Source organism: Acinonyx jubatus, chromosome B1, assembly GCF_027475565.1.
Source record: "Acinonyx jubatus isolate Ajub_Pintada_27869175 chromosome B1, VMU_Ajub_asm_v1.0, whole genome shotgun sequence".
Taxonomy (NCBI): Eukaryota; Metazoa; Chordata; class Mammalia; order Carnivora; family Felidae; genus Acinonyx; species Acinonyx jubatus.
Window position 1 is genome coordinate 194436970 of NC_069382.1, and position 25915 is coordinate 194462884.

Consider the following 25915-nt stretch of genomic DNA (forward strand, 5'->3'; position numbering starts at 1 on the left):
TCTGATCTCTGCCTCCGTGGTCACGCTGTCTCTTCCTCTTCGCTGAATGAATCCCCATTCTGGGGACACAGAGTCCCTGCCGGCCAGGGAGACCCTGCTAATCTGTGCCCATCTATGCATGTACCTGAGCAGGGGTGAGGCTGGAAATATTTAGCAACTGGTAGAACCCCAGCCCTGGCCAGAGAGGCACCTGCCATTAATAACCTGAGGAACTTCATCTGCTGCCAGACATGAGCCCTGCATCTAAGTCTAGAAATCACGTTTGTCAACATCTCCATGAAAGCTCATAGAAGGGAGCAATTTCCATCACCAGACCATTCCCTGAAGTTTGCTTATTTATTTAGAGGGGGGAGGGGCAGAGAGAGGGAAAGAGAATCCCAAGCAGGCTCTGCACTGTCAGCACTGAACCCGACGCGGGGCTCGAGCTCACAAACCATGAGATCATGAGTGGAAATCAAGAGTCGGCAGACGCTTAACTGACTAAGCCACCCAGGTTCCCCAACCTGATAAACTTTAAAAACTAGTAGAGACAAACAATGAGCCCATGAGCTTACGGCTTCTCGTTTCTTCCGTCTGCTGCTCTGCTTCTCTTGTCTTCTCTCACTCCTATGCGTGCACCCAAACAGATTTACTTACCTTTCTGGCAGTCCACCGTTGCCTACAGCTGGTATATAGGCCAAACACAAGAGGTGTAAACAAATTTTTTTTATTTGATTTAATGTTTATTTATTTGAGAGGAGAGAGAGACAGAGACAGAGCATGAGCAGGGGAGGGGCACAGAGAGAGGGAGACACTGAATCCGAAGCAGGCTCCAGGCTCTGAGCTGTCAGCACAGAGCCCGGTGTGTAAACAAATTTTTTAAGACCTAATATTAGGATGACATTTGCTCTCCTCCCGCTCACTTTTGGTCTCCCCAAGCACCCTGCTCTCCCTTGTTAGTTTATCATTTTTATCTCTCATCCTTCCAGAGCTGGCTTTCCCCATTCTTTAAAAAAACCAACAAACAAACAAACAAAAAAACACTTTATGACACACCTTCACAATTCAAAATATATATATATATAATATATCTTATATATTATATATATTAATATATTATATATCTCTATATTATATATAGATATTATATATATATATATATAACTTGAATTAACTTCTTCTCTAACTAAAATGAAGCATCTAATTCTGTGCTTTAACCCACAGACACAAAAGATATTTACATTTTCATTAACTTTTCTGTGTTTCAGAAATTTAATTCGGTGGAAGACATGATCGAACACTACAAGTATTTTCCCATCGTACTAATTGACGGGAAAGATAAAACTGGAATCCGCAGGGTGCAATGCTACCTAACACAGCCGCTCTCCTTCAGCAGATGCTTCTCACCATGGTAGCCTGGGCTCTGTGTTCTCTCCGGTTCAGGGGATCCGATGCCTCCACCCATTTTCCAATGATTTCAAAAGATGACGTTCTGTGGCTTCGAGGGATCACTTCCTTGACCTCGGAGAAAAAGAAAAAACTTTTACCATGGAAACTGGAAACTCAATCTCGGTTTCGAAAGTTCAAGCCACAGAAGAAATATCTATAAGAAGCAAAAAAATAAAAACTGGCTTTTAAAAGCGTATCATCTAAAGAGAAAACTGTAAATGTGGTCCTCGTGCCTATGTCACAGATGAGAAATAAAGGTGACAAGAAGGTTTGCTGAAATATTTGCCATTCGCACAGGACAGATCTATGTGAGACTCCCAAGTTTATGCTCTTTATAGGCCCTGCCCCTGCCTTTATTTCTGGAGTTACCACTCCAAGGTAGTGGTACCACACACAAGGTAGGACTTGTGACTTTAGATTTTTGAGATTCCTCAGGCTAAAGATATTGGTGAACGTAAGCTCTATTGTATTTGTGATCCTGGAAATTCAAGTGTCCGGACGACTGTAGTAGAAAAGGAGACTGCTTGTGAATATCACCTGGAGGAAATCAGAAATGCTCTTTCTGGAGGAAAGCAGAAATGCTCTGGTGTGAAATGGCCATGGCCCAGACTCCAGGACTCTGTGTCGAGTGGCTTGGAGACAAATGGAATTCGCAGATTCGTAGTCAGGGAGTAAGCTGAAGTCTGAGTGAAAGTTCAAAAAAATTTCTTTTTAATTCCCATGGTGGACTTCCCTTCAAAGGAAGAGAACCGTCCTCAGATAAGTGTGACCCTGAAGGAAGATTGCACGCCTCCTGATATTGTCACCTCCTAAGGCTAAGAGGATCTTATTTGATTCCCATTTTACAATACAGATGAGGAAAAGAGGCTCAGAAAGTTTACTGATCTCACTCCGTGTAGGAAGAGAGCCCACGTTTTTATCCGTTTCACCTGGCTCCTTCCAAGCACACCTTCCCAGGTACATTCCCTGTAGAATTGAACCATCAAGTTGAAAAGCTAAATTAAGGAGAGAGAAACAATCTGAAAATACAGATTTACCCACATGAAAATGTATAAATAACTCTTTAGTGAAGTAAGTTAAAAGAGAGAGCTCTGGGTGAAATGAATACACATAATGACTTCAAATGTTTTCAAAGCCTGTACGTGAAATTTATGGAATATTTATGCAGTGGTAGCTCTAACGCAGAAGTCAAGTCAAAAATAGAATTAGAAGGGGAGAGATAACAATGGAAACAACACAAAACCATGCTCCGGATCATCTCATCTGAAATAGCAGCCAAGGAGTGCCCTTAAAGGGGCCCCGACCATCCACCTACCAACAAGAGAGCACAGGCTCTCTGCTTTCCCAAGGTCAATGGGAAGTAATGCCTCTGAGTCAGGGCAGGAGCATTTGATGAAGAAGCTCCTTGTCAGTTAGAGCTCTTGATACTCAACTGAGCCTACCTTCAAGTGCGCCCGCACAGGATAGCACATGAACCAAGAAGCAAGAGTGTCTAGCCTGGGGCTTGGCTACTTCAGGAGCAGACTGCTCAGAACTGAAGGCAGTGTGGTTGTTGCTTGCGCTCAGCTGGACCTCCAGGCTGGCGTGGAAACAGGCTGTGCAGAGGCCACAGCTCTTGTGCAGGAAGAATCAGACCCTCCTTCTATAAAGCTATGGGGAGACGGTGGAGAACTCTGAATTATAGCTCAGAGCCTGGAACCTGCTTCGGATTCTGTGTCTCCCTCTCTCTCTGCCCCTCCCCTGCTCGTGCTCTGTCTCTCTCTCTGTCCCTCTCAAAAATAGATAAACATTTAAAAAAAAGAAAAAGAAATTAGCCATCTTAAAATAAAAATCCCACAATGCTTATACATAGGGAAATCTCTGGAAAGAAAAATACAAAATATTGGCAGGGTTGCTTTTAAGATGATTAGGGTTTGATGTTAGTTGGGTCTTCTGGAACTCAGATGCCAAGACAGGAGTTAGACGTGCAAATATTTATCGGAGGTAATGCCTGAGAAAGATAAAGGGGAGAAAGAACAGGACGAGGCAGGGAGAGACTTCAGGCTGTGATGTGGTCTGATCTCTTATGAGAAGGGAGAGGGAAGGAGGGAGACATGAGTAGGAAAGCCATCCAACCGAAACGCAGCCCTGGCAGAGTGCTGGCCAGTCCAGCGGTACGATCCAGAGCAAATAGTGCCCATAGTGGAGACAGTCCCATGTGGGGCAGAAATGGCTAGGTCTTAGTGCAACACCATGTAAGTCATTGCCAGAGGCTGCCCAGGAAAAACACAACCTTCAGCTACCATGGGAGATCCAGAAGGCGCTGCAGCAGGAGGCTGTTGGACAACTCACTGATCAGCAACTTCTTGTTTCAAGAGCGAGCCAAGTGGCTCGCCACCATGCCTGCCACAGTGACTCTGGTTCTCGGCATTAACAGTGATAAGGACGTATTGCTTGTCATAGATTACTGAATAGTAAGGATATATAAATTTCAATTGTATTTTGTTCTTACAGCAGTTTTGTAAAGAAGGCAGGACAGGTATTCTTAACCCATCGTATAATTGAGGACACTGTATCTCCTTGGCCCAAATCTTACAGTGACATAGTTATGGCTGAACCAACGTCTTCATACACAGTGCTATTCTGTGTCTAGCTGCCTATTGGATCTGTATTCAAAGTTCAATGATTTGGGTGTGCCTGGCCCAAATTCCCAAGGGGGTTCATCTCTCTTCAACTAGTATTTCATTTGCAATTGAAAAGTGTCACTTGATTCCTAGGCTCAATAGAGGAGGGAAATCTTAGCTTTATCTGATTACAGCATCTATGCATTCAAGACATTTCTTTGACTGAATAACTATCATTCTGGATCAATTTCTATCTCGCTCATCTTTAATAATACCTTGCTGTAAGCACTTGTTTCTATAGTGCATATGCATTCATTGCTAAGCACTCTTGAGACCGTTGCGATTCTAGTGGTGAATTAAAGGGCAGAAACAGACGACTAAGAACCCAATAAATAAGATAATCTACTTTACTGTATTTCCATTTTAATACTTATCACTGAGTGTTTGTCAGTGAGGCCAACGTTAGATATGTTGATGAAGCTTACTTGAGATGGTTTTTAAAAGTTTTGAACCAGAAGATTTTAAATTTTTCCAGTATTACTCAATGGAAAATTCCCCCACATGGGTATATGCCTGTGGGAGAGGATGTGGGGGTGTGGCTTGTGAGTGTGTTTGAGTAACTACATCAGAGCTGAAATTGGTTAAGTCTTCTGTGCTGATGACACAGAAGAATCACATTTTACCCCATGGTGAAGTTTAGCCCATTGTCATGTGTACACACATAAACACATTTTTATAAGATGGTCTGTATTGTATCTGATTAGCATTATATTTGCGCATCCATTTTTGTATCCTAATATTTGTCCTAGCTAAGCCCATTTACTTTCTTTTGAACATTCATGATTTATAGCTGCTCTAAAATAAATGAAAGCAAACACGTAATTAAATGTCATAGTATATCTGTAACTGAGGGTTAGAGAAAAGATTCAAAATATAGTTTAATTTTGTTCATTGCATGCCATGCCCTAGCAGCCTTAAAGCCCTTTTGAAGTCATAGTTAGGATAAACCTATGCCAAAATTTCTAAAACAATTTTTGACATATGAGCATTAGCCCACACTAAATCTGGGGACTAAAGATGAAAAATACCTAATCCCTGTGGGCTAAGGGTCTGGCAAGCAAGACACACACGTCATTAAAATCGTGCAACAGAGAATAATACATTTGCTAATTCTCTCCCCTGTGCCACCACTGTATTCGTAGACACATTGCACTGGACGCATGGGGTGGGTGCAGGGAGACTTACCGAGGGGAGACGTTCAAGCAAAGAGTTGAAGGATAGCCCTAGAACCCAAGCTTTAGAGGTACAAATACTTTGTCTATTTCTGAACACTCCTCTCTTTAGGGCTCTATTCTAGACCATGCTTTTTTTTTTTAATGTTTATTTATTTTTGAAAGAGAGACACACACACACACACACACACACACACACACACACAGTGTGAGTGGGGGAGGGGCAGAGAGAGAGCAAGACACAGAATCTGAAGCAGCCTCTGGGTCTGAGCTGTCAGCACAGAGCCCAACGCGGGGCTCGAACTCACAAGCGATGAGATCATGACCTGAGCCAAAGTCACACACTTAACCGACTGAGCCACCCAGGCACCCCTATTCCAGGCCATTCTTGGCAACTGTTAAACAATGGCTACCTAGCTAATGGGTACAAGAACACAACAGAATCAGCATCCCGGTGGGGAAAGGACAGATGATCTATTAAGTGGTTCTGGGGAAATGTGTTCACCATACAGGAAAAAAAAAAAAATACAACTATGTACCTACTTCAAGTAACATACAAAAATAAAATCTCCATGGATCAATGGCTAAAAGTGAAAAGAAAACTTTAAATCAAGTACTATATTTTCTTCTAGTAAAATTTTATGATTTGGGGATAGGAAAAGAGTTCCTAAACCACATGGGAACATGAGGCATAAAGGGAAAGACTGATAGATTCATTACACCAAAGCTTAAAAGGTTTGCAAAAAGTCAGACAGAGTCACAAGGCATTTAAACAACTCAACCGAAGTATGAGCAAAGAATATAAACAAACCATGCACACACAAAATGAAAATTCTTAGGCCTGGAAGACGCCCAGAACTGCCATCCTAACTGGACAGTGATGGAAGTGACACAGATCGCGAGAGACGCCATCAGGGAATGGAGCTATCTTTAAGGATAAATGATGTGAAACCTAAAGGAGCAGAGCTGGTGATGGAAACCTGGCTCCCCTGGTCCCCAACTGCATAGCTGGACGGTGACCCACACGAGGCAGATCTTAGCCAGAATGCTTAAAGAGAGGCCAGAGGCTTAAAGAGTGGGCAACCTCCTTGAGAATGGCCAGTGGGCTTCCTGTCTGCACACGGACAGAGCAAAATAGGCAAATGAAAGCTAGATCATTCCTCTGTGCTCACTGAGGGGCTTGTTGAAGCCAAGGGCAGTTACGCAGGAGCCTCCCCTGGCACGCCCAGGCTTCATGGCCATCCGACAGCTACTTCCAAAACAGGAGCTGGAGAAACATTAGTTAAAATCACAATTACAGGGACGCCTGGGTGGCTCAGTCAGTCGAGCATCAGGCTCTTGATTTTGGCTCAGGTCACGATCTCACCGTTCGTGGGACCGAGTCCTGCATCAGGCTCTGTGCTGACAGCGTGGGGCCTGCTGGGGATTCTCTGTCTCTCTGTCTCTGTCTCTCTCTCTCTCTGACTCTCCCCCGCTTGTACTCTCTCTCTCTCTCTCAAAATTAATAAACATTTTAATAAATAAATATAAATAATTATATAGCCCTCTCCACCCATCAGATTGGTCAAAATTAAAGACTTCACATAATATCAAAAGCTGGTGACGCTCTAAAGTAAAATTTCTCAACTACCGGTTGGAACATGAATCAGTACAGTGCCATGGAAAGCAATTTAAAAATAGTAAAATATAAAAGGTATGACCCACTGCAGTAAGAATTCCAATTAAAACGTGACTAAATCTGAACTTAACCTTTCTCTCTGGAAACCCCACTATAATGACAATAGAGAAAATGAAAAGTCGAGAACATGTGATAAAGGGAATGGAGGAAACGATGGCAGAAGAGGGACATCAACAAAATTGGGGGTGAGGGAAACTATAAGGACAAATAGTAACTGAGTTAACAAAATAGAAAAAGCTAAAATGTAAGCCTGCTAGGAGGAAATTCCACACACACAAAAAAAAAAAAAAATCAAGCAGGTTCCCATTATAAAAATCTGGAAAGACTTAGAAATTGGAGTCACTAGTTACCCTTAAATGCTGGTAAAGGGTCTGGGGTGCAAAGGGGATTCACTGATGGCCATTAGGAGAATCCATTATGACCAACACCCCTCCCCTGGGAAATCAGCAGCTTCCTCAGCCAGACCTTCTCACCCTGGTGGCCATCCAATCCAGAGCATACCTCCAGAAAATATTTAGAAGGAGGCACAGAGGATCCTGCTGAAAATGGGAGGTGTGTGCTGTCCTGAAACACAGGGTTTAAGTTAAAGTTTCATTCCCAATGTTTATAACTACAACCCTTTTAAGCCCTTGGTTCCCAGGAGAAGCAGACAGAATGACAGCCCTAGACCGAGGGAGCAGAGTAATTTGCTACAAATAGGAGCAGGTGCTGGTCCCCAGCAAAGAGGAGATCCCCACCCCACCGTGCTACAGTGCACACCCAGGCGCAAACAAGTTCCAGCTAGCGTTTTGTGCCTCGCTCTTAAATACAGTCAAGACCTTGGAGGAGACCTTCTAATGTGAAAGACATTAAACAAAACCTACAAACCAGATAAAGGGTCAGCGGGGGTGGGGGGGGGGGGGTGGGAACCCAAGGGAAAAATACACTGTGGGATGCTGAAGAAAACTACAAAGAGAATAGTGAATATGACCAGAGAGATATAACACTGAATCCATGAAATATGAACAGAACGCTGTTGAGATAAATATTCAGAAGCCAAAACCAAGAACACTAAAAGGAAGAAAAAAAAATCAGCAAAACCACAATGATAGTTGGAAATTTTAACACACATCTCTCAGAAACTGATTAAGTGAGCAAAATTACTAAAGCTACATGGGGCGTCTGGGTGGCTCAGTCGGTTGAGCGTCCAGCTTCAGCTCAGACATTGTTTGAAAAACTCAAACATAATTGATTCAGGAGCTGAAGCTCCTATGCCTGGGTGACAATGTAATGTGGAAAACCAGAGACTCTTGCTTGGGAGGAGGTGGTCAGAAGCAGACTGCTAAGGCTGCTGTTGCAGGGTCTTCGCAGGAACTCAGAGGTGACTGGACCTACTGAAGTATCTTGAACAATTTTCCAATTACTATACGTGTGGTTGTGCTACTAACACCCTTGTTCTTCAAGCTGCCATACATATCCTTAAAATAAAGTTTTATTAACAAAATAAAAAACACTCAACAAAGAAAAGCCCAGGACCAGATGTCTTCACTGGAGAATTTTACCAAACATTTCAAGAATAATTAACCCTAATCTTCCTCAAACTCCTCCAAAGAACTGAAGAGCTGGGCACATTTCCACACTTCTCTCTGAGGCCAGAATTACTCTTATATCAAAGCCAGACAAAGGCACAAAAATAAAAGAAAACTAAAGACTGATATGCATGATGAATATTGATGCAAAAATACCAAACAAAATACTAACAAACTTCACAAAACAGCACATTAAGAGATTATATACCATAAGGAAGTGGGATTTCTACTTGGAACGCAAGCACTGTTCAACATAGGGAAATCGGTAAATGTAACACACCACCTTAACAGAACAAAAGGCAAAACCCATGTGATCTTCTCAACAGATGCAGAAAAAGCTCTTGATGAAATTCAACACTCTTTCATAATAAAAAGAATTTTTTAAAAAGCACAACACAATGGATATAGGAGGAAAACTGCCTTAACAGGTGACAAGCCCATAGCAGACATCACACTCAACTGTAAGAGACTGAAAGCTTTTCCTCTAAGAGGAGAAACAAGGCAAGGATGCCAACTCTGGCCACTACTGTTCGACAGAGTACTGGAAGTCCTAGACAGAGCATCACCCAAACTAGAAAGGAAGAAGTATATTATCTCTGCTCTCTGATGACATGATCTAATATGAAAAAAAAGAAAAATCCTAAAGATTTCACACGCAAGGAAAAAACCTATTAAAACTCATTTAGCAAAAGCTGAAAGGTACAAAATCAACATTCAAAGCTCAGTTATATATATTTCTATATACTAATAATGAAACATTTGAAAAGGAAATTTAAAAACAATCCCATTCATGATAGTAGCAAAAAGAATAAAATACTTACAAAAAAAACTAACCAGGGAGGTGACAGGCTTGTACATCAAAAATGACAAAATATTGGGGCACCTGGGTGGCTCAGTTGTTTGAGGGTCTGATTCTTTATTTCAGCTCAGGTCACGATCTCACAGTTTGTGAGTCCGAGCCCCTCACTGGGCTCTGTGCTAACAGTGCGGAGCCTGCTTGGAATTCTCTCTCTCTCACTCTCTCTCTGCCCCTCCCCAGTTCATGCACACACACACATTCTCTCTCTCTCTCTCTCTCTTTCTCCCTCTCTCTCTCTCTCTCTCAAAATAAATATTTAAAAAAAACAAGATATTGCAAAAAGAAATCAAAGGAGATACAAATAAATGGAAAGATACCCTGTGTTCGTGGATTCGAAGACTTGATATTGTTCAAATGTCCATACCACCCAAAGCCATCTACAGATTCAATGTAATCCCTATCCAATGCCATTTTTTGTGGAAATAAAAGAAAACCCATCCTAAAATTCATATGGAATCTCAAGGGATCCAGAACAGTCAAAGAAATCTTGAAAAGGAAAAAGTTGGAAGCTTCACACTTTATGCTTTCAAAACATGCTACAGAGCAACAGTAATTAAGATGGTGTAAGCACTGCCACAAAGACATATCTATACACCAGCAGAACAGATAGAGAGCCCAAAATAAAGCCTTGAATATATGGCCAAATGATCTTCAACAAGAGTGCCCAAACTACACATTGGGCAAAGGACGCTTTGTTCAACAAACGGTGTTTGGAAAACCAGATATCCGTGTGCAAAAGGATGCAGTTGGGTCCTACCTTAGACCACATACAAAAATGAACTCAAAATGGATTACAGACCTAAACAAAAGATCTAAAATGATACACCTCCCGTAAGAAAATGTAGGAGAAAGCCTTCAGGACATTGCACTTGACAATGGTTTCTTGGAGTTGACACCAAAAGCACAGGCAACAAAAACAAAAATTAACAAATGCGACTACATCAAACTCAAAAACTTCTGTGCAGCCAAGGAAGAATCAAGAGAGCAAATAGGCAACCAATGGAAGGGGAAACATATTTGCAAACAACATATATCTGAGAAGGCATAAGTATCCAGATTATACAAAGGACTCCTACAACTCAAAACAACAACAACAACAAACAAACAAATAACCTGATTAAAAAATGAGTAGGGGCTCCCGGGTGGCTCAGTCAGTTAAGTGTCTGAGCTCAGCTTGGGACATGATCTTATGGTTCATGGGTTCAAGCCCCACATCAAGCTCTGCTGACAGCTCGGAGCCTGGAGCCTGCTTCAGATCTGTGTCTCTCTCTCTCTCTCTCTGCACCTCCCCTGCTCACACCCTGTCTCTCTCTCTCTCTCTTCTCTCTCTCTCTTTCAAAAATAAGCATTAAAAAAGAATTTTTTAAGTGGGTAAAGGGCTTGAACCGATGTTTCTCCAAAGATATACATTCTCCATTCTCCAAATAGATATACATGGAAAGATGCTCAATATCACTAATCATTACAGGGATTCAAATTAAAACCTCACACTTGTCAGTATGCTTATTAAAAAAATAAATAAATAAATAAACAAACAACAGAAAATGACAAGTGCTAGAGAGGTTATGGAGAAATTGGAACCCTGTGCCCTTCTGTTTGTGGGAACATAAAATGGTTCCGCTGTTGTGAAAAACAGTGTAGAGTTTCCCCCAGAATATTAAAAACATAATTACCGTATGATCAGCAATCCCATGTCTTGGTGTATATCCAGAAGAACTGAAAAACAGTATCTCAGAGACATATGCACACACACTCACTGCAGTGTTATTCAAAATAGTTAAGAGGTGGAAGCAACCTAAATGTCCATCAACAGATGAATGAATAAAGACAATGTGGTATATCCATACAATGGAATATTACTGAGCTTTCAAAAGGAAGAAAATCATGTCATATTGTACAACATGGATGAACCTCAAGGACATTAAGTTAAACAAACCAGGCATAAAAAACACAAATACCGCACAAGATTCCACTTGTATGAGGTACCTGAAGTAGTCAAACTCATAGAAACAGAAAGTAGAATGTGGTTACCAAGGGCTGAGGGGGAGGAGGAAATGGAGAGTTGATGTTTAATGAGTATAGAGTTTCAGTCTTGCAAAATGAAAAAGTTCTAGAGATCTGTTGCACAAAGATGTAGAAATAGTTAACACTAGTGCTCTGTATACTTGAAACTGGTTAAGACTAAGTTTTACGTGATATGCTTTTACCACAATTTTTTAAATTGTATTTATTTACTTTGAGAGAGACAGAGCCAGCACAAGCAGAGGAGGGACAGAGAGAACGGGGATGGGGGAGAGAGAATCCCAAGCAGGCTCCATGCTGCCAGTGCAGAGCCCGATGTGGGGTTCAAACTTACAAAACTGTGAGATCACGACCTGAGCCGAAACCAAGAGTCAGACCCTTAACTGATTGAGCCACCCAGGGGCCCAACTTTTACCACAAATTGTTCTTAAATGTAAAAAAGCAATTGACAAAATGTGTGCGTCTGTGTGTGTATATCTGGCAATACATATAATAAAGTAGGACTTATCCTAGGAACGCCATGTTGGTTTAACATTTGAAAATCAGTGTAATTTTCCACATTAACAAACAAAGTGAGGAAAATGATTTGATCATCCCAGTAAATGTAGACAAAGCATTAGAAAATAATTTACTACTGGGGCGCCTGGGTGGCTCAGTTGGTTAAGTGTCCAACTCTTGATTTCAGCTCAGGTCATGATCTCACTGTTCATGAGATCAAGCTTAATGTCAGCAGAGTCTGCTTGGGATTCTCTTTCTCCCTCTCTCTCTGTCCCTACCCCACTTGTGTTCTCTCTCTCTCTCAAAATAAATAAATAAATAAACTTAAAAGTTTTTTATTAACTTATAATAAAACTTGTAGCAAACTAGGCATAGAAGAAAATTTACTCAGTCTGATTTAAGGGAATCTACAAAAACCTTCAGCTAACATGACACCTAATGGTGAAAAATTGAATGTTGAAAAGGAAAAGATGAAAGAGCATCTTTAATTCATTCTTGCATCCTTGGTATCTGGGAGAAGCCCGTGGAAAAGATAGAAGACAGGTGATCTGATTCAATTTCCTTATAAACATGAAATGATAAACCTCTGGGCAAAGAAGCTAATGGTATTTGCTGGAAGGAGAATCCCTACCTGTGGACAGGCTTGCTTATAATAAACAAACCTGGAGCCTATGCATTTATGCAGCATTGTGCCCTGGAAAATGTTAGGTACTGTTGGAGTATAAAACAGAGATGGTTTCAAGACTTAAATGGTTCACTTGTGTGTAAATTATGTGACCTGCATTCAGCATTTAAAAAGGCACAAGGGCATATCAGATGTCACAAGAAAGGACTTGAAGAGCTCTGCTGTGTCAGCGGTTCTGAACCTGTTCCTGCCTCATCCGTGTCACTGGACTGCTCTAACATCTCTGAATTGTGTGAGTCTGCTTTGATAATCTGATCCCCGTTTTATCTCAAAAATGTTCACCCTAAAATCAGGAATAGGCAAAGATGTTTGCTCTCACCACTTCAACTCATCATTATGCTAGAGATTCTAGCTAGCGCAATAAGGCAAGAAAAATAACAAACAGAAGGCATGCATATAAGAAAAGAGGGAGTAAAACTGTCTTTATTCAAAGATGACATGATTGTGTATGTAAAAAAAAATCCTAAGAAACCTATGAAATAAACTATGAGCATTAAGTTTAGTAAAGTCAAAGGATAGAAAGCTAATATACAAAAAATAATATTTCTGTCTCTTAGAAACCACCAATTGGAAAATAATTTTTAATTCCATTTTGAATATCATGAATATAGTTAGGAATACACTAGATGAAAAATGTACAGTATCTTTCAACCAAAAGCTAAAATCATTGCTGAGAAAAGTTAAGGAGGTCTTTTTTTTTTTAATTTTTTTTTTTAACATTTATTTATTTTTGAGACAGAGAGAGACAGAGCATGAACGGGGGGAGGGCCAGAGAGAGAGGGAGACACAGAATCTGAAGCAGGCTCCAGGCTCTGAGCTGTCAGCACAGAGCCTGATGCGGGGCTCGAACTCACGGACCGTGAGATCGTGACCTGAGCGAAGTCGGACGCTCAACCGACTGAGCCACCCAGGTGCCCCAAGGAGGTCTTAATAAATGGAGAGAGGTTCCAAATTCATGATCTGAATGAAAGACTCTATATGGGTAACATGTCACTTCTCTCCATATTTATCTAAAAATCCGGGGTGCCTGGGTGGCTCAGTCAGTTGGCCGTCCGACTTCAGCTCAGGTCATGATCTCACAGTCTGTGAGTTCGAGCCCACGTCGGGCTCTGTGCTGACAGCTCAGAGCCTGGAGCCTGCTTCCGAGTCTGTGTCTCCCTCTCGCTGCCCCTCCCCTGCTCACGCTCTGTCTCTCTCTGTCTCAAAAATAAATAAAAACATTTTAAAAAATTTAAAAATAAAAAAAAATAAAAATCCTAGCAGAATTGTGTAGAAATTGAAGAGGTGATTATAAAATTTACATGGAATTGCAAAGGAGGTAAGTCTGGCCAGAATAATCTTGAAAAGTGAAGACCAAAGTTTGTATTAACATGAAGACCAAAGAATACATCAATGAACTGAGTCCAGAATCCATAGTTTTACACAGGTATCGTGAATTGATTTTTGGCAAAAACATCGAAGTTATTCTGTGGAGAAAGGATAGTGTTTTCCATAAATGGTGCTGGAAAAACTAGATATCCAGGTGGACAAAAAAAAAAAAAAATGAACTCAATTTCACACCAAATAAAACAAAACAAAAATTCAGAAATAGGTCTTAGATATAAATGCAAATTCTAACACTATAAAACTGCTACAAGTAAACAAGAGTACACTTTCCACCTTGGGTGGACAATTTGTGGTGCCACCAAAAGCAAACAATCATCAAGGAAAAACTTAAGAAATTGGATTGCATCAAAATTTAAACTTTCTGTTCTTCAAAAGAGACAATTAAGAAGGTAAGAGGCAAACCCCAGGTTGACAGAAAACATTGTATATACATTTGATAATATAGTTCAGGTCTAGAAAACATAAAGAACCACAGATCAATTACAAAAGACTTGAAGAAACGTTTCACAAAATAATATATATAAGTGTAAAAAAAAGTGGATTCGGTGGTATTTTTTTTTAATTTTTAATGTTTATTTATTTTTGAGAGAGAGAGAGGAGAGAGAGTGTGAGCAGGGGAGGGGCAGAGAGACAGGGAGACACAGAATCCAAAGCAGGCTCCAGGCCCTGAGCCATCAGTACAGAGCCCAATGCAGGGCTCGAACTCACGACCCGTGAGATCGCGGCCTGAGCCGAAGTCGGACGCTTCACCGACGGAGCCACCCAGGCGCCCCCTATGGCACTTTTAACGCTCATTTGCGTTAAGGTTTGCCCAGGATATCAGTTTTCTCTTTTCTGAGAAGTGAAAAATTGTTCACCTGAAGCATTTTAAGGAGAAAATTAAAAGGAAGGTAGAATCGATAGGTTCAGCATTAAGGTTGATTTTCCTTATTTCATCTCTTGGTTGGGAGTTTCCATGATGTGAAAGAAAAAGAAGGGAACAAATCTAACAAAATGAATAAACTTCAAAGTTTTATTTACAACAAAGGGAAAGGGAAGATGAATGATGTAAAATTCAGGCGCTTTGCAATTGTGATTTTTGTTTAATTTCTCACCCCGGCAAGTTTTAGGTGACCATTTCCAGATAGTGAACTTTACAAGAAATACGACAATCAGGTTGCCATATATGACTGTGCCCTTTGGCCAGTGTTTGTGAGTCCCTGAACTTCTTAAAGGGCAAATGGCTTTGAATCAGGAAACTTGAAAAAACCGTTCACTCTTCTGCTTCTTCAGAGGGATGTTGATTCTTTTTGAAAGTTGAAACCATCTTTGCAGTGGAGTATCAAGTGTTCAGTTTTATCTCAAGGTCCTGGTAAAGGCACCAAATGAAACCTTCTAAGGGCTCCAGCTGTGTATCACTTTCTCTCCCAGGTGCACACGGCCACAACAGTGGGCCAGCAGATACCCGGACTTCATGCGGAACCCAGAACTCTGGGCCTCCCTCTCCTTGCCTGCAGGGGAAAGGGATCCCTGTGCTTCCTTTTCCTTAGAGCTGGGGGCTGAGCTGGTGTCTGGAAAATGGAGGCCGCTTAACTTGGTGATCTGCCCCCCCTAAAGAGTTATCAGGATTGCGGCTCAAGTCCGTGCCTTGGCCAGAAGTCGGCAAACTCGCGTGGGGCCTGTGCAAGTGCGATTCGGAGGTCAGCAGGCTCTCCCCTGTCCGGGCTACAGGCACCGGCCGGTGTTGGAGCTAACCGATCTTCGTCCCTGAAACGATGGCATAAGACACTGTTTCAGACTCAGCAGTGCAAAGACAACTTTCTGTGTCTTTCCGGCCAGATGAGTTTGGAGTCAAAATGTCATTCCGTTAATCCAAAAGTTAACACATTGATAAATATGTTAATTAAATTTTAAAAAAGATACGTAAGCGGCCAATAAACATATGAAAAGATGCTCTGCATCATCAGTCATCAGAGAGATAAAAACAGTCGAATATGGTGGCCTCTGGAGAGCCAAAAGAGAGGAAGGAGATGAGAAAGAAGGAAAGTGATTCCTGCTCTCCATCATAAACTTTTCAGTGCTATTTGACTTGACAAAACTAGAGAGGGAGGGTGTGTGTGTTAAAGTAAAACTTAGATTTTAAGGCACGTCCCATGAAGCCAATGTGTCCATGTGGTGCCCGTACAAAGTAATTTATCCCAAATGTTCGAATGAAGGACGCTTTCTGAGGTGACTCCTTAGGCAGGAACAGGCAAGGTGAAGGAAACAATGGATGGTGAGGTACCCAGAAACCTGCAACGGTGGGAACCCGTCAACCTTGTTTAGGCCTCTTTGGACCAGGAGAGACAACAGAGGTGCTGGGGCTCCGGCACAGCCGGAACAGGGGAGGGGGAGATGCCCAGAGGGAAGGACAGACCTACGGCCAGACATGAAGCACGGGGACAAAGAAAGAGGTCATGAGAAAGTACCCGGACCCTTCCTTTCTGCCCTCTAATCTCCTGCCAGAGCCTCCACTGGCCAGACCCAATGGGAAGGCGGTGGATGGGGCCGTCTCCAGGGAACAGCATCCCCGGACAGAGCAGCCAAGGAAGGATGGAGAATGGATGGGAGAGGGCAAATGGAGCACAGCAGGCAAAACCAGCATTTCCACTTTTTGGATGCCTCCTTGAGAAACTCTTGCACATTTGGGATGAGATGTGCACAAGAAGACCTACACAAAAGACCCTTTAATACTGTCTATATTGGTAAGACGCTAAGTTCCCTTGGCAGAAACCTACATAGCCATTAAGAGGAAAGAACTAGATTATATATTGCAACATAAATGAGTCTCAAAAACCAATGCCTAATACTGTTGCAGTCAATGTTGGGGGGGGGGGGCGGTGGGGAGGACTTGATCTTATTTATTTATTTTTTATGTAAATCCAAGTTAGTTAACATATGGTGAAAGAATGGTTTCAGGAGAATTTCGTGATTCATCACTCACACGTAACACCCGGTGCTCATCCCTACAAGCGCCCTCCTTAATGCCCATCACCCATCCAGCCCACTCTCCCACCCACCTCCCTTCCAGCAGCCCTCAGTTTGTTCTCTGTATTTAAGAGTCTCTTAAAAGAGGGAGGTTTGCCTCCCTCTCTGTTTTTATCTTATTTTTGCTTCCCTTTCCCTATGTTTCATCTGTTTTGTTTCGTAAAACTCCACCTACATGTGAAATCATAGGATAGTTATCTTTCTCTGACTTATTTCCCTTAGCATAATACATTCTAGTTCCGTCCATGTTGTTGCAAATAGCAAGATTTCATTCTTTTTGATTGCCAAGTAATATTCCATTGTATATACATACCACATCTTCTTTATCCATTTGTCAGTCAGTGGACATGGGGGCTCTTTCCATAATTGGCTATTGTTGACAGTGCTGTTGCAGTAAATTCTGAAAGCACATAAAACAATACCATGCAGTGTTCACAGGTACTCTAAGAGATAAAAAGTATGAATCCTGAACTGTCTGTGCACACAGTACATACACGATGTGGATATAAGGGACTGGGAAGCAAAAACAACAGTAATAAACTACATTTCGAGAACTCTAATATGTGCCAAGTACTGTTTTAAGCACTTTTAGATGTACTGGATGTTTTTTTAAAGATTTTATTTTTGGGGCGCCTGGGTGGTGGCTCAGTCGGTTGGGTGTCTGACTTTGGCTCAGGTCATGATGTCGCGATCTGTAGGTTCGAGCCCCGCATCGGGCTCTGTGCCGGCAGCCTAGAGCCTGGAGCCTGCTTTGGATTCTGTGTCTCCCTCTCTCTCTGCCCCTCCCCCACCCATGCTCTGTCTCTCTCTCTCTTTCTCTCTCTCTCTCTCTCTCTCTCTCAAAAATAAATAAACATTAAAAAAATGTTTTTAAAAAGATTTTATTTTTAAGTAATCTCTACACCCAATGTGGGGCTCAAACTCACAGCCCCAAGATCCAAGAATCGCATGCCCCACCGACTGAGGCAGCCTGGGACCCCTAGAGGTACTATTTCATTAAACCTTTTTTTTTAACTTTTTTTTTTTAACATTTATTCATTTTTGAGAGTGACAGAGACAGAGCATGAGTGGGGGAGGGGCAGAGAGAGGGAGACACAGAATCCAAAGCAGGCTCCAGGCTCCGAGCTGTCGGCACAGAGCCCGATGCGGGGCTCGAACTCACAGATCACAAGATCATGACCTGAGCTGAAGTCGGACGCTTAACCAACTGAGTCACCCAGGCACCCCTCATTAAACCTTTTTAACAAGCCCATGTCAGTTAGTGACCATTACACTCCTTAATTTTTAGAAAATGGAAAGGAAGCACAAAAAGGTCAATAACCTTCTCAAGGTTCTTCCTTTTCGTGCATCCTTTCCTTTATCCAGAAAATATTTCCAGAGTCCCATTCTGTGCCAGGCACTGTTCAAGGCACTCGCATGACAGGGAATAAACCATCCAGCTCACCCTATTTGGGTAATGGTGGGGGAAATGCAACAGACATAAATTAAATGTCTAGATATTATAAAATATAAAGTCTATTAGAGGAAATTAAGAGTCATGGAGAAGTGAATAGCTGGGGGGAGATATTAAGTGCCGGACAGTTAGAGATTGTAGACAGGGCAGTCAGGGAAGGCCTTGCTAGCAGGTGACATGGAAGCAGGTGAAAACATAAGACATGTGGATTTCTGGGCAAGGGCAGTCCAGGCAGAGGGACAGCCAGTGTTCAGGCCTGAGGCCACCACGTGGTAGCAAGTTCACGGAACAGCCAAGAGACTAGTCCTTCCTCTCTCTCACACGCGTGTTTGTCCACTGAAGTGTCCCAAATGTCTGTAACAGTGCCTGGCACATATAGATATAAGTAGGCACTCGACAGATATTTGATGAATGAATGAACAACTAACTAGTTGAGAGGCAGAGCAAAAGGAGTGAGGTCAGAGAGGTGACAGGAGCTGATCAGAAGGAACCTTGTTGCCCTTGAGGAGATGGACTTTGACTCTGGATCCGGTGCAAGGGCTGCGGTGAGATTCAGATACAAGCCAACGCTTCAGTTTAAAAGGATCGCTCTAGAGGCACCTGGGTGGCTCCATCAGTTGAGAATTCTACTCGTGATTTTGGCTCAGGTCATGATCTCGTGGTTCGTGAGATTGAGCCCATGCTCAGCATGGAGCTTGCTTAACATCCTCTCTTGCCCTCCTTCTACTTTTCCCCCACCCCCTTAAAATAAATAAATCAACTTTAAGAAACAGTAAACTTTCAGGGTTTTTCCCAGTTTTCAAGGGTGGCAGTTAGTAAATTAGAAAGATGTGTGATTGGGACACCTGGGTGGCTCAGTCAGTTAAGCGTCCGACTCTTGGTTTTGGTTCACGTCACGGTCTTGTGGTTCGTGAGGTCGAGCCCCATGTCAGGCTCTGTGCTGAGGCTGGAGCCTGCTTGGGACTCTCTTTGTCTCCCTCTCTCAGGCATGAATGAATGAATGAACGAACGAATGGCTTGCTCTGGCTGCTGAGCTGAGAACCAACCGCAGACGCGTGAAGGCAGAAGCAAGGAAAGCAGTTAGGAGGCCACTGGAACAACTCAAGCAAGTGACAGTGTGTCCTAGGCTGAGATGCCGCATAGAATGGAGCAGTGGTCACCTACGGTGAAAGTGAGGAGATCCAGTTCACCAGGAGCTCAGGAAGTCGGAGCTGGGATTCAATCCAGGGAGTGAGCCCACAGGCTGCTGGAAGCTGAAGCCAAGCCATTCCCTGAGGGCTAAAAGAGCAGCAGGCAGACTCCGGCTGATGCAGCTTCGAGTAGGGTGGACCGACCGTTCTCAGGCAGTTCTGGCCCGGGGCTGCCGCTGCTAAGATGGGGCTTTTGTGTGAATTAGGAGGCACCCTCCAGAGTAAAATGTACCCTTTGACCTCAGCTGCATGGCACCCTGCACCCTCCCCCTGCTCCAGCAGTGCCCTTTGCCTGGAACCCTGCAACAAACACGTCCCAACGGTCACTTTCTGGGAGTGCTGGGAAAGGCCAGCCACCATGAACATGCGGGGTTTGATGCTCCCGTCATTGAACAGGATGCTTGATCAAATCGGTCCAATTCTGTACCCCTTAGGACCAGCATAAAAGGTACAAAAAAAAGAAAACAAAAGACAAAAAACAGAACAACAACAAACGACAACCATCAAAAATCCCTTGCATTTCATGTAGAGGATAAATGTCAAAAAATACCTAAGAACCTTCTATTGAAAAATAATACCTAATGGGGAAGGGGTAAGGAGGCAATGTTGCCTTGTCAGATTTGTTTTTTTTTTTTAACATAAAGCCACTGTAACTGAAACATACTAGAAATTCACAAATAGGAAACTTAAGGTGCGGCAAAGGTGCCATGACAAATCAGTGGAGAAAGGGAGGTTTATTTAAACACAGATTGTTCCATCCAAAGCTGCCTGTCAAACAGGGAGGAAAAGGTAGATACACAAAAAATAATACATATGTACATAAAGAAATAATTCCATGAAAATTAAATCTTTAAAAAGCATTGAATAACTACTTAGAAGAAAATCTATGACAATATGTGTATGTTCTTGGCATTTGTGACAGTGGTGTGTGTGTTTGGGGGATGTCTTAAGCAAGCCGGGACAATCAAAAACAACAACAACAACAACAAAGGGAAATGAAACATTTGACTATGTAAATATTCAAACCATGACAAGAAAAGACAATAAGCAACATCAGAAAGCACAGATTACGAAAAATCTTTGAAGCACATATGTCGGATAAAAGATTCCTAGACATGATACTTCAATGAACTCCCATAAATTGATAATATAAGAACAAATAGTCCAATTGAAAAATAGTCAAAGAATAAAAATAGCCATTTTATAGAAGGGGAAATCCTGATGTTCATGGACAAATGAAAAAAAGAGCTCAACTTCACAATTATTAGGGAAGTAGCAATTAAAGTAACAATGAGTTAACATGTTTTTCACCCAACAGGTGGCAAAGAGTTGAGAAGAATGTTACACTCAGTCCTAGTAGGGGGGCAAGAAGACAGAAAGCCAAGCTGGAGGTCCTATAAATTGTTAATAACAACTGGCACTGGAATTACTTCAGCACTTACGAAATTAACTTGGCAAACTCTGTTAATATATCTTTCTGCTCCGCAATTCTAATTCTAGAATTCCATCCTATAGGAGTTAATTCAGTATATTCTAAAAACCAGGTATTGTGTTTTGGTTTGAGAATCAAATCTGTTCAAAACAAAGATCACAATGCAAAGTGCCTTCTGCAGCACCATCAATAACAGTTTTCATGACTGGCTGTCTATAATTTTCACATTTTTATTTATAAATGACAAAAAAAAAAAAGATTTTCTAGACAGGTACTTGCAAGCACTTCCCTGCAAATAACACATTCCCAGTGTACGTCGTCTTTATTTCCAATAAATATAAAGCCAAATTGGATAATATTATAATATTGGACACAATTTTTCCTTTGTGTCATTTTTAATTACTTGAGCAATCTTGAGACTGACCGCCATCCTGCTGGGGAGAAATGTTCAGGGGAGTGAATGACATACCAGCTGATTCGGAAGGAGTTCCTCTGACCTTCAGGAACCACGATCTGCACACAGAGCTCTCAAAGCTGTAAAGAAAGAAAAGAAGATACATCACCCTTGACCCTGAGATTACAATAAAAATAGTGGAAGCCTCCCACTGATAGTAGGAGATGCACTGGCCTTCACTTCATATCTGAAGATTTTTGAAGCGATTGGGTTGGAAAGAGAAACGTTACTTCTATTTCCTCCGCAGGCTTCTCCCGCGGCGTTGTTGCTTCTGCTGATTTAAACTGGCAGAGCATCCAACACCTACTGTTCCGTTGCCATACCATGTCGGCTCATGCTTGGCCCATTCCCATCCTTTCCTGTCCCAAACCATGGATTGGTTCACAGAAGCTTTTTCTGTGGCAGTTAATCCAAAACAGCAGTTTACTTCCCTTTTGAAATTCAGCCGGGGGCGAAGCAACAGATAGATGGCAGGTATGGTGGTTCTGTGATACTCGGGGACCCACCTTCATTCTTCTACCTCGTTACTTACTCCTCAGTAAGTTATATTCGCTACATGATTCACAGGGGCTGTGCCAGCTCCAGCATTGTTTCTTCATCCTTTTATTCAGACCAGCAGAATGAAGAAGGGACAAAGAATTGCATGCCCTTTCTTTAAGAACCTTTCTGGGGGCGCCTGGGTGGCTCAGTCAGTTAAGCATCCGACTCTTGATTTCGGTTCAGGTCATGATCAATCGCACGGTTTGTGAGTTTGAGCCCCGCATCAGGCTCTGTGCTGGCAGGATGGAGCCTGCTTGGAATTCTCTCTCTCTCTCTCTCTCTCTCTCTCTCTCTCTCTCTGCCGCTCCCCTGCTCACACTCTGTCTCGCTCAAAGATAAATAAATAAATATTTAAAAAAAAAAAAAGAACACTTCTGGATGTTACGCATATTCTAGCTCTATTTACTTTTCCCATTGACTAGAGCCCAGTGATATAATCACACCTAGCTACAAGCAAGACATGAAACTTGAGTCTTTCCTTCTGAGAGCTTCTCGCTGGACATTTAAGAGTACTCTATTAAGCCGAACTCTCCTTTTTGCCTGGGCAATTGGCAAAGCATCGGTTGGTGGCTGCTGTTGTCAGCCTGGGCTTCTGAACTAAAGACGTCAAGGAGCCAAGTTCTTGGCAATCCATGGTGGACATAAAGTGTAAAGTGAAAAATAAACCAACGGCTTTTTAAGCCAACGAGATTTGGGGGTTGTATATTGCTTCGGCGTAACCTAGCCCATCCCGACTGATGCAGTAGCTAAATCACCCAGAGCTCTCCATCTGAGAATCTCCCTGCCTCTTCCACAAAGTCTGTTCATCTCATTTTCAGATACTATTACTATCCTCATCATTTCCCAGATGAGAACATTTAGACATGAAAGCGTACACAAAGAGTTAAGTGCCAATATGCGCAGCTGGGGATTCCAAGTCTGCTTTCCTGCTGTGGTGACTTAAACCAAGATAGAAACTCAACGGGCATGGGTGTCTATTGAGGGCCAGGCCCTCTCCTCCAGCCCTGGGAATATAAATGCGAACAAGACAAGCCAATAACTTCTTTTGTCCTGTGGGAGAATGAGAAGACCCAAGTATGATTTCAGTTTGTTACAAAGAACAAAACACAGGAATGCGCTAGAGCGAGGGGAGGTGATGACCATGGGAGATTAAAGGGTTAGAAAGGCCCCTAAGAAGGTGGTTTTTGAATTGAGAGGAGAAAGATGAGCGATGTCCCCGACAGAGGGAACATGTGCAAGGGTCCTGGGACAAGAGAAACCCGGTGCCTCAGCGCTGCAGAGGTCGCCAGTGTGGCAGAACACAGGAGTGAGGATGGTCGAGGAAGAGACGCTGCGGGAGGTCAAGTCAGACAGCACTGGAGGGTCCTGCGAGGACCCTTCTGCTGGGGAGTGGCTCCGTCCCACTTGCTTTGTGGAAGGAGCACTCTGGCTGCCTCAGCCTGGATGAGAGTGCAAGCAGGGAGGTGAGACAGAAGGCTATCCCAGCAGCCTAGAACTATCTGCGGTGAAGGACCAGGTCTTCCCCGGCGCCCCGCCCCATCCTTCCGGAACACCCAGGCGTCCAATGCAAGCGGCCAGAACACAGCCCGAGCCACGAGCGACTTGAATTAGGGTACACCCCACCCACATTCCCCTACCTTGTTCCAAGGATCCCCAGCTGGGATGCCGAAGCTGTGTCCAATTGCTATGAACGTTGCTAGCGCTCCTCTCCCTTTTTGTCCTCCCTTTTGTACCTCCCTGGGGAACTTTTTTGGGGACGTGCTGTCCCCATCAGGCTTCGGCTACCACTGGTCTAGGCAAGGGACGCTGAGCAGTCCTGCAAGCCGGGCCTGTCCCAGACTGGTGCGTCAGTGATGAACAAAAGAGCCATGTCACGAACACATGCCCTGGTGGGACTCACAGCCCAGAGGCGGCGGCTCCCATTTACTTGCAAGTCTAAGAAAATGCGAAGAGTGGGAGGCTGTCAATCATCAGGGACTCCTTCGGCCCCACCCTCGGGATCCCCAGGCAGGCATCTGGCCTTTGGGTAAATGGCAACTTTGCAAACGCCGGTCGCGAGAGCGCACGCCACTAGGCTCGGAGTCCCCCGTTATCTCGCCAGCTCGGCGAGTCCAGGCCCCGCCCCTCCCCCAAAGGAGCGGGATCGCCCCCCCACCCCCACCCCCGGGCTGGGACGCCCAGGTTACCAGGCCAACCGCCGGGTGAGCACAGAGCCGCCTGCGCCGGGTAGAGTTCTACAGGCGCCGGACCCCCAGGGCCGGCCGCGCAGCGACGCCACCGGCCCCCGGCGGTACTACAGCTCCGGCCCTCGCTGGCTGGGCCGGGGCGGCGTCGAGGCTGCCTCGAGGGGCTCTACCGGCCGCGCATGCCCGGTGCGCGGCTCGCGGCTCGCGGCTCCCGGCTCCCCGACCGCGCGCTCCTGCGAGGGGGGGCTCCCGTGGCGGGAGAGTGCGGCCCGTGGCGCCTGAAAAGCACGCAGCGCCGCCAGGGGGCACTAGGTGGCTGGAACCTGAACCTGGCGTCGGGTGCTCCCCCGCCCCCTTTTGAGTTGATACAACGCGTCTCAGAGACGCTAGTAACTCGCCCAAGGTCACACAGCCCTTGCAGAAAAATAATGAGATTGGGATTCGGACTCTGCAGTCTCCACTCCCTGTGCCCCAGGTATGGGAGGAGCACCGAATTTGAGTATCTTAGCAGTCCTGTAAGACCTTGGAGACTCAGCAGAGGTCTTTCTCCCGCTTTCACAAAAGAGCATACAAAGGCTCAAAGAAGTCACTAGATCGTTCTGAAATATGTTAAACAACAGAAAAGCCACTTCCTCCGGGCTCCTGTTTATGCAGAGTCATGAAATGCCTGAGAGATTTTCATGTCTTTGCCTGCCGCCCCCCCCCTTCCCCCCCGCAACTAGACCTGAGTTCCAAAACTGGTTGTTAGAGACCTGGCCTTTTTCTGAGGCACACAGGTCAAGTACCTTCCTCTGAGCCACAGGGTCCTCAATGGCAGAATCCTGGTAAATGACTTCCTAAGATCACAGTTTGTAAGTGCCCAGGACGATCTAGATCGGCACTGTTCTTCCTTCTCTCCTTCAAACATGCACAACTCTGCCCCTCGCAGGGTCTACCACCACCCCCCACCCTGACAAAACGAATGCTCCCCGAAGGAGCCTGATCGAAGTAAATGTTGGTTGAATGGTAAGTAAATGAATGAGCATCCGCCCCCAACCCTTACACTCAATGATTGGTTTTGTTTACCTGTCTTGCCTCCTCCTGTATGTTAGGTAATCATATCTGGGAGCTTGAATTCGTTTCTTAGGGCTGCTGTAACCAACAGAAATTCATTGTCTCAGTTCTGGGAGCTAGAAGTGTAAAATCAAGGTGTCCTCGGGGCCCTATTCCCTCGGAATGCTATAGGGAAAGCTCCTTTCTTGCCTTTTCCGGTTTCTGACAGCTCCAGGTATTCCTTGCCTTGTGGGAACAGAACTCCCATGTGGCTTTGTCTTCACATGGCCCTTTCTCCCCATGCTTCTCTATGTCTCCACAGGGCATTCGCCTCTCGGAATTTCTTCTTTTTTAAGGACACCAATCATATTAGATAAGGGCCCACCTAATGACTTCATTTTAACTATGTCTGCAAAGACCCTGTTTCCAAATAAGGTCACATCCACTGGGGTGAACTTGCATTTCCATTCACTGGGGATTAGGGCTTTAACAACTCTTTTTGCGGAGACGTGATTCAGCCTGTAACAGAGGTGATCTATGGAACACTGAAAAAGGACTAGGCAAACTAAACAGGAAGGGGGAGAACGTCCCTGGTTGAACAGCCAGCAGTAACATTTCCAGATGAACTCTCCCTGCTTTAAAGAGGGGACAGTATGTCAACTT

The 25915-nt window shown here is 43.8% G+C and overlaps 1 protein-coding gene and 1 long non-coding RNA gene across 3 annotated transcripts in view; one reads left to right on the forward strand and one right to left on the reverse strand.

Moving 5' to 3' along the window:
* Nucleotides 1-1394, forward strand: part of CLNK (cytokine dependent hematopoietic cell linker) — a 208003-nt gene extending 206609 nt beyond the window's left edge. The window contains exon 19 of the mRNA XM_053217569.1: nucleotides 1248-1394. Within this exon, the coding sequence (XP_053073544.1) occupies nucleotides 1248-1394 (147 nt within the window). The remainder of the gene's footprint in view (nucleotides 1-1247) is intronic.
* LOC113593209 (uncharacterized) lies at nucleotides 1361-24888 on the reverse strand. 2 transcript variants are annotated; one of them, XR_008296419.1, is made up of 4 exons: nucleotides 24221-24888; nucleotides 23672-23969; nucleotides 21510-21574; nucleotides 1361-1500 (listed from the first exon to the last, which is right to left on the reverse strand). It is a non-coding gene; the product is annotated as an uncharacterized LOC113593209 (long non-coding RNA). The 2 variants fall into 2 exon arrangements; XR_003413295.2 differs by lacking the exon at nucleotides 24221-24888 and having other exon boundaries at nucleotides 23672-24157.
* Between the last annotated feature and the right edge of the window lie 1027 nt (nucleotides 24889-25915).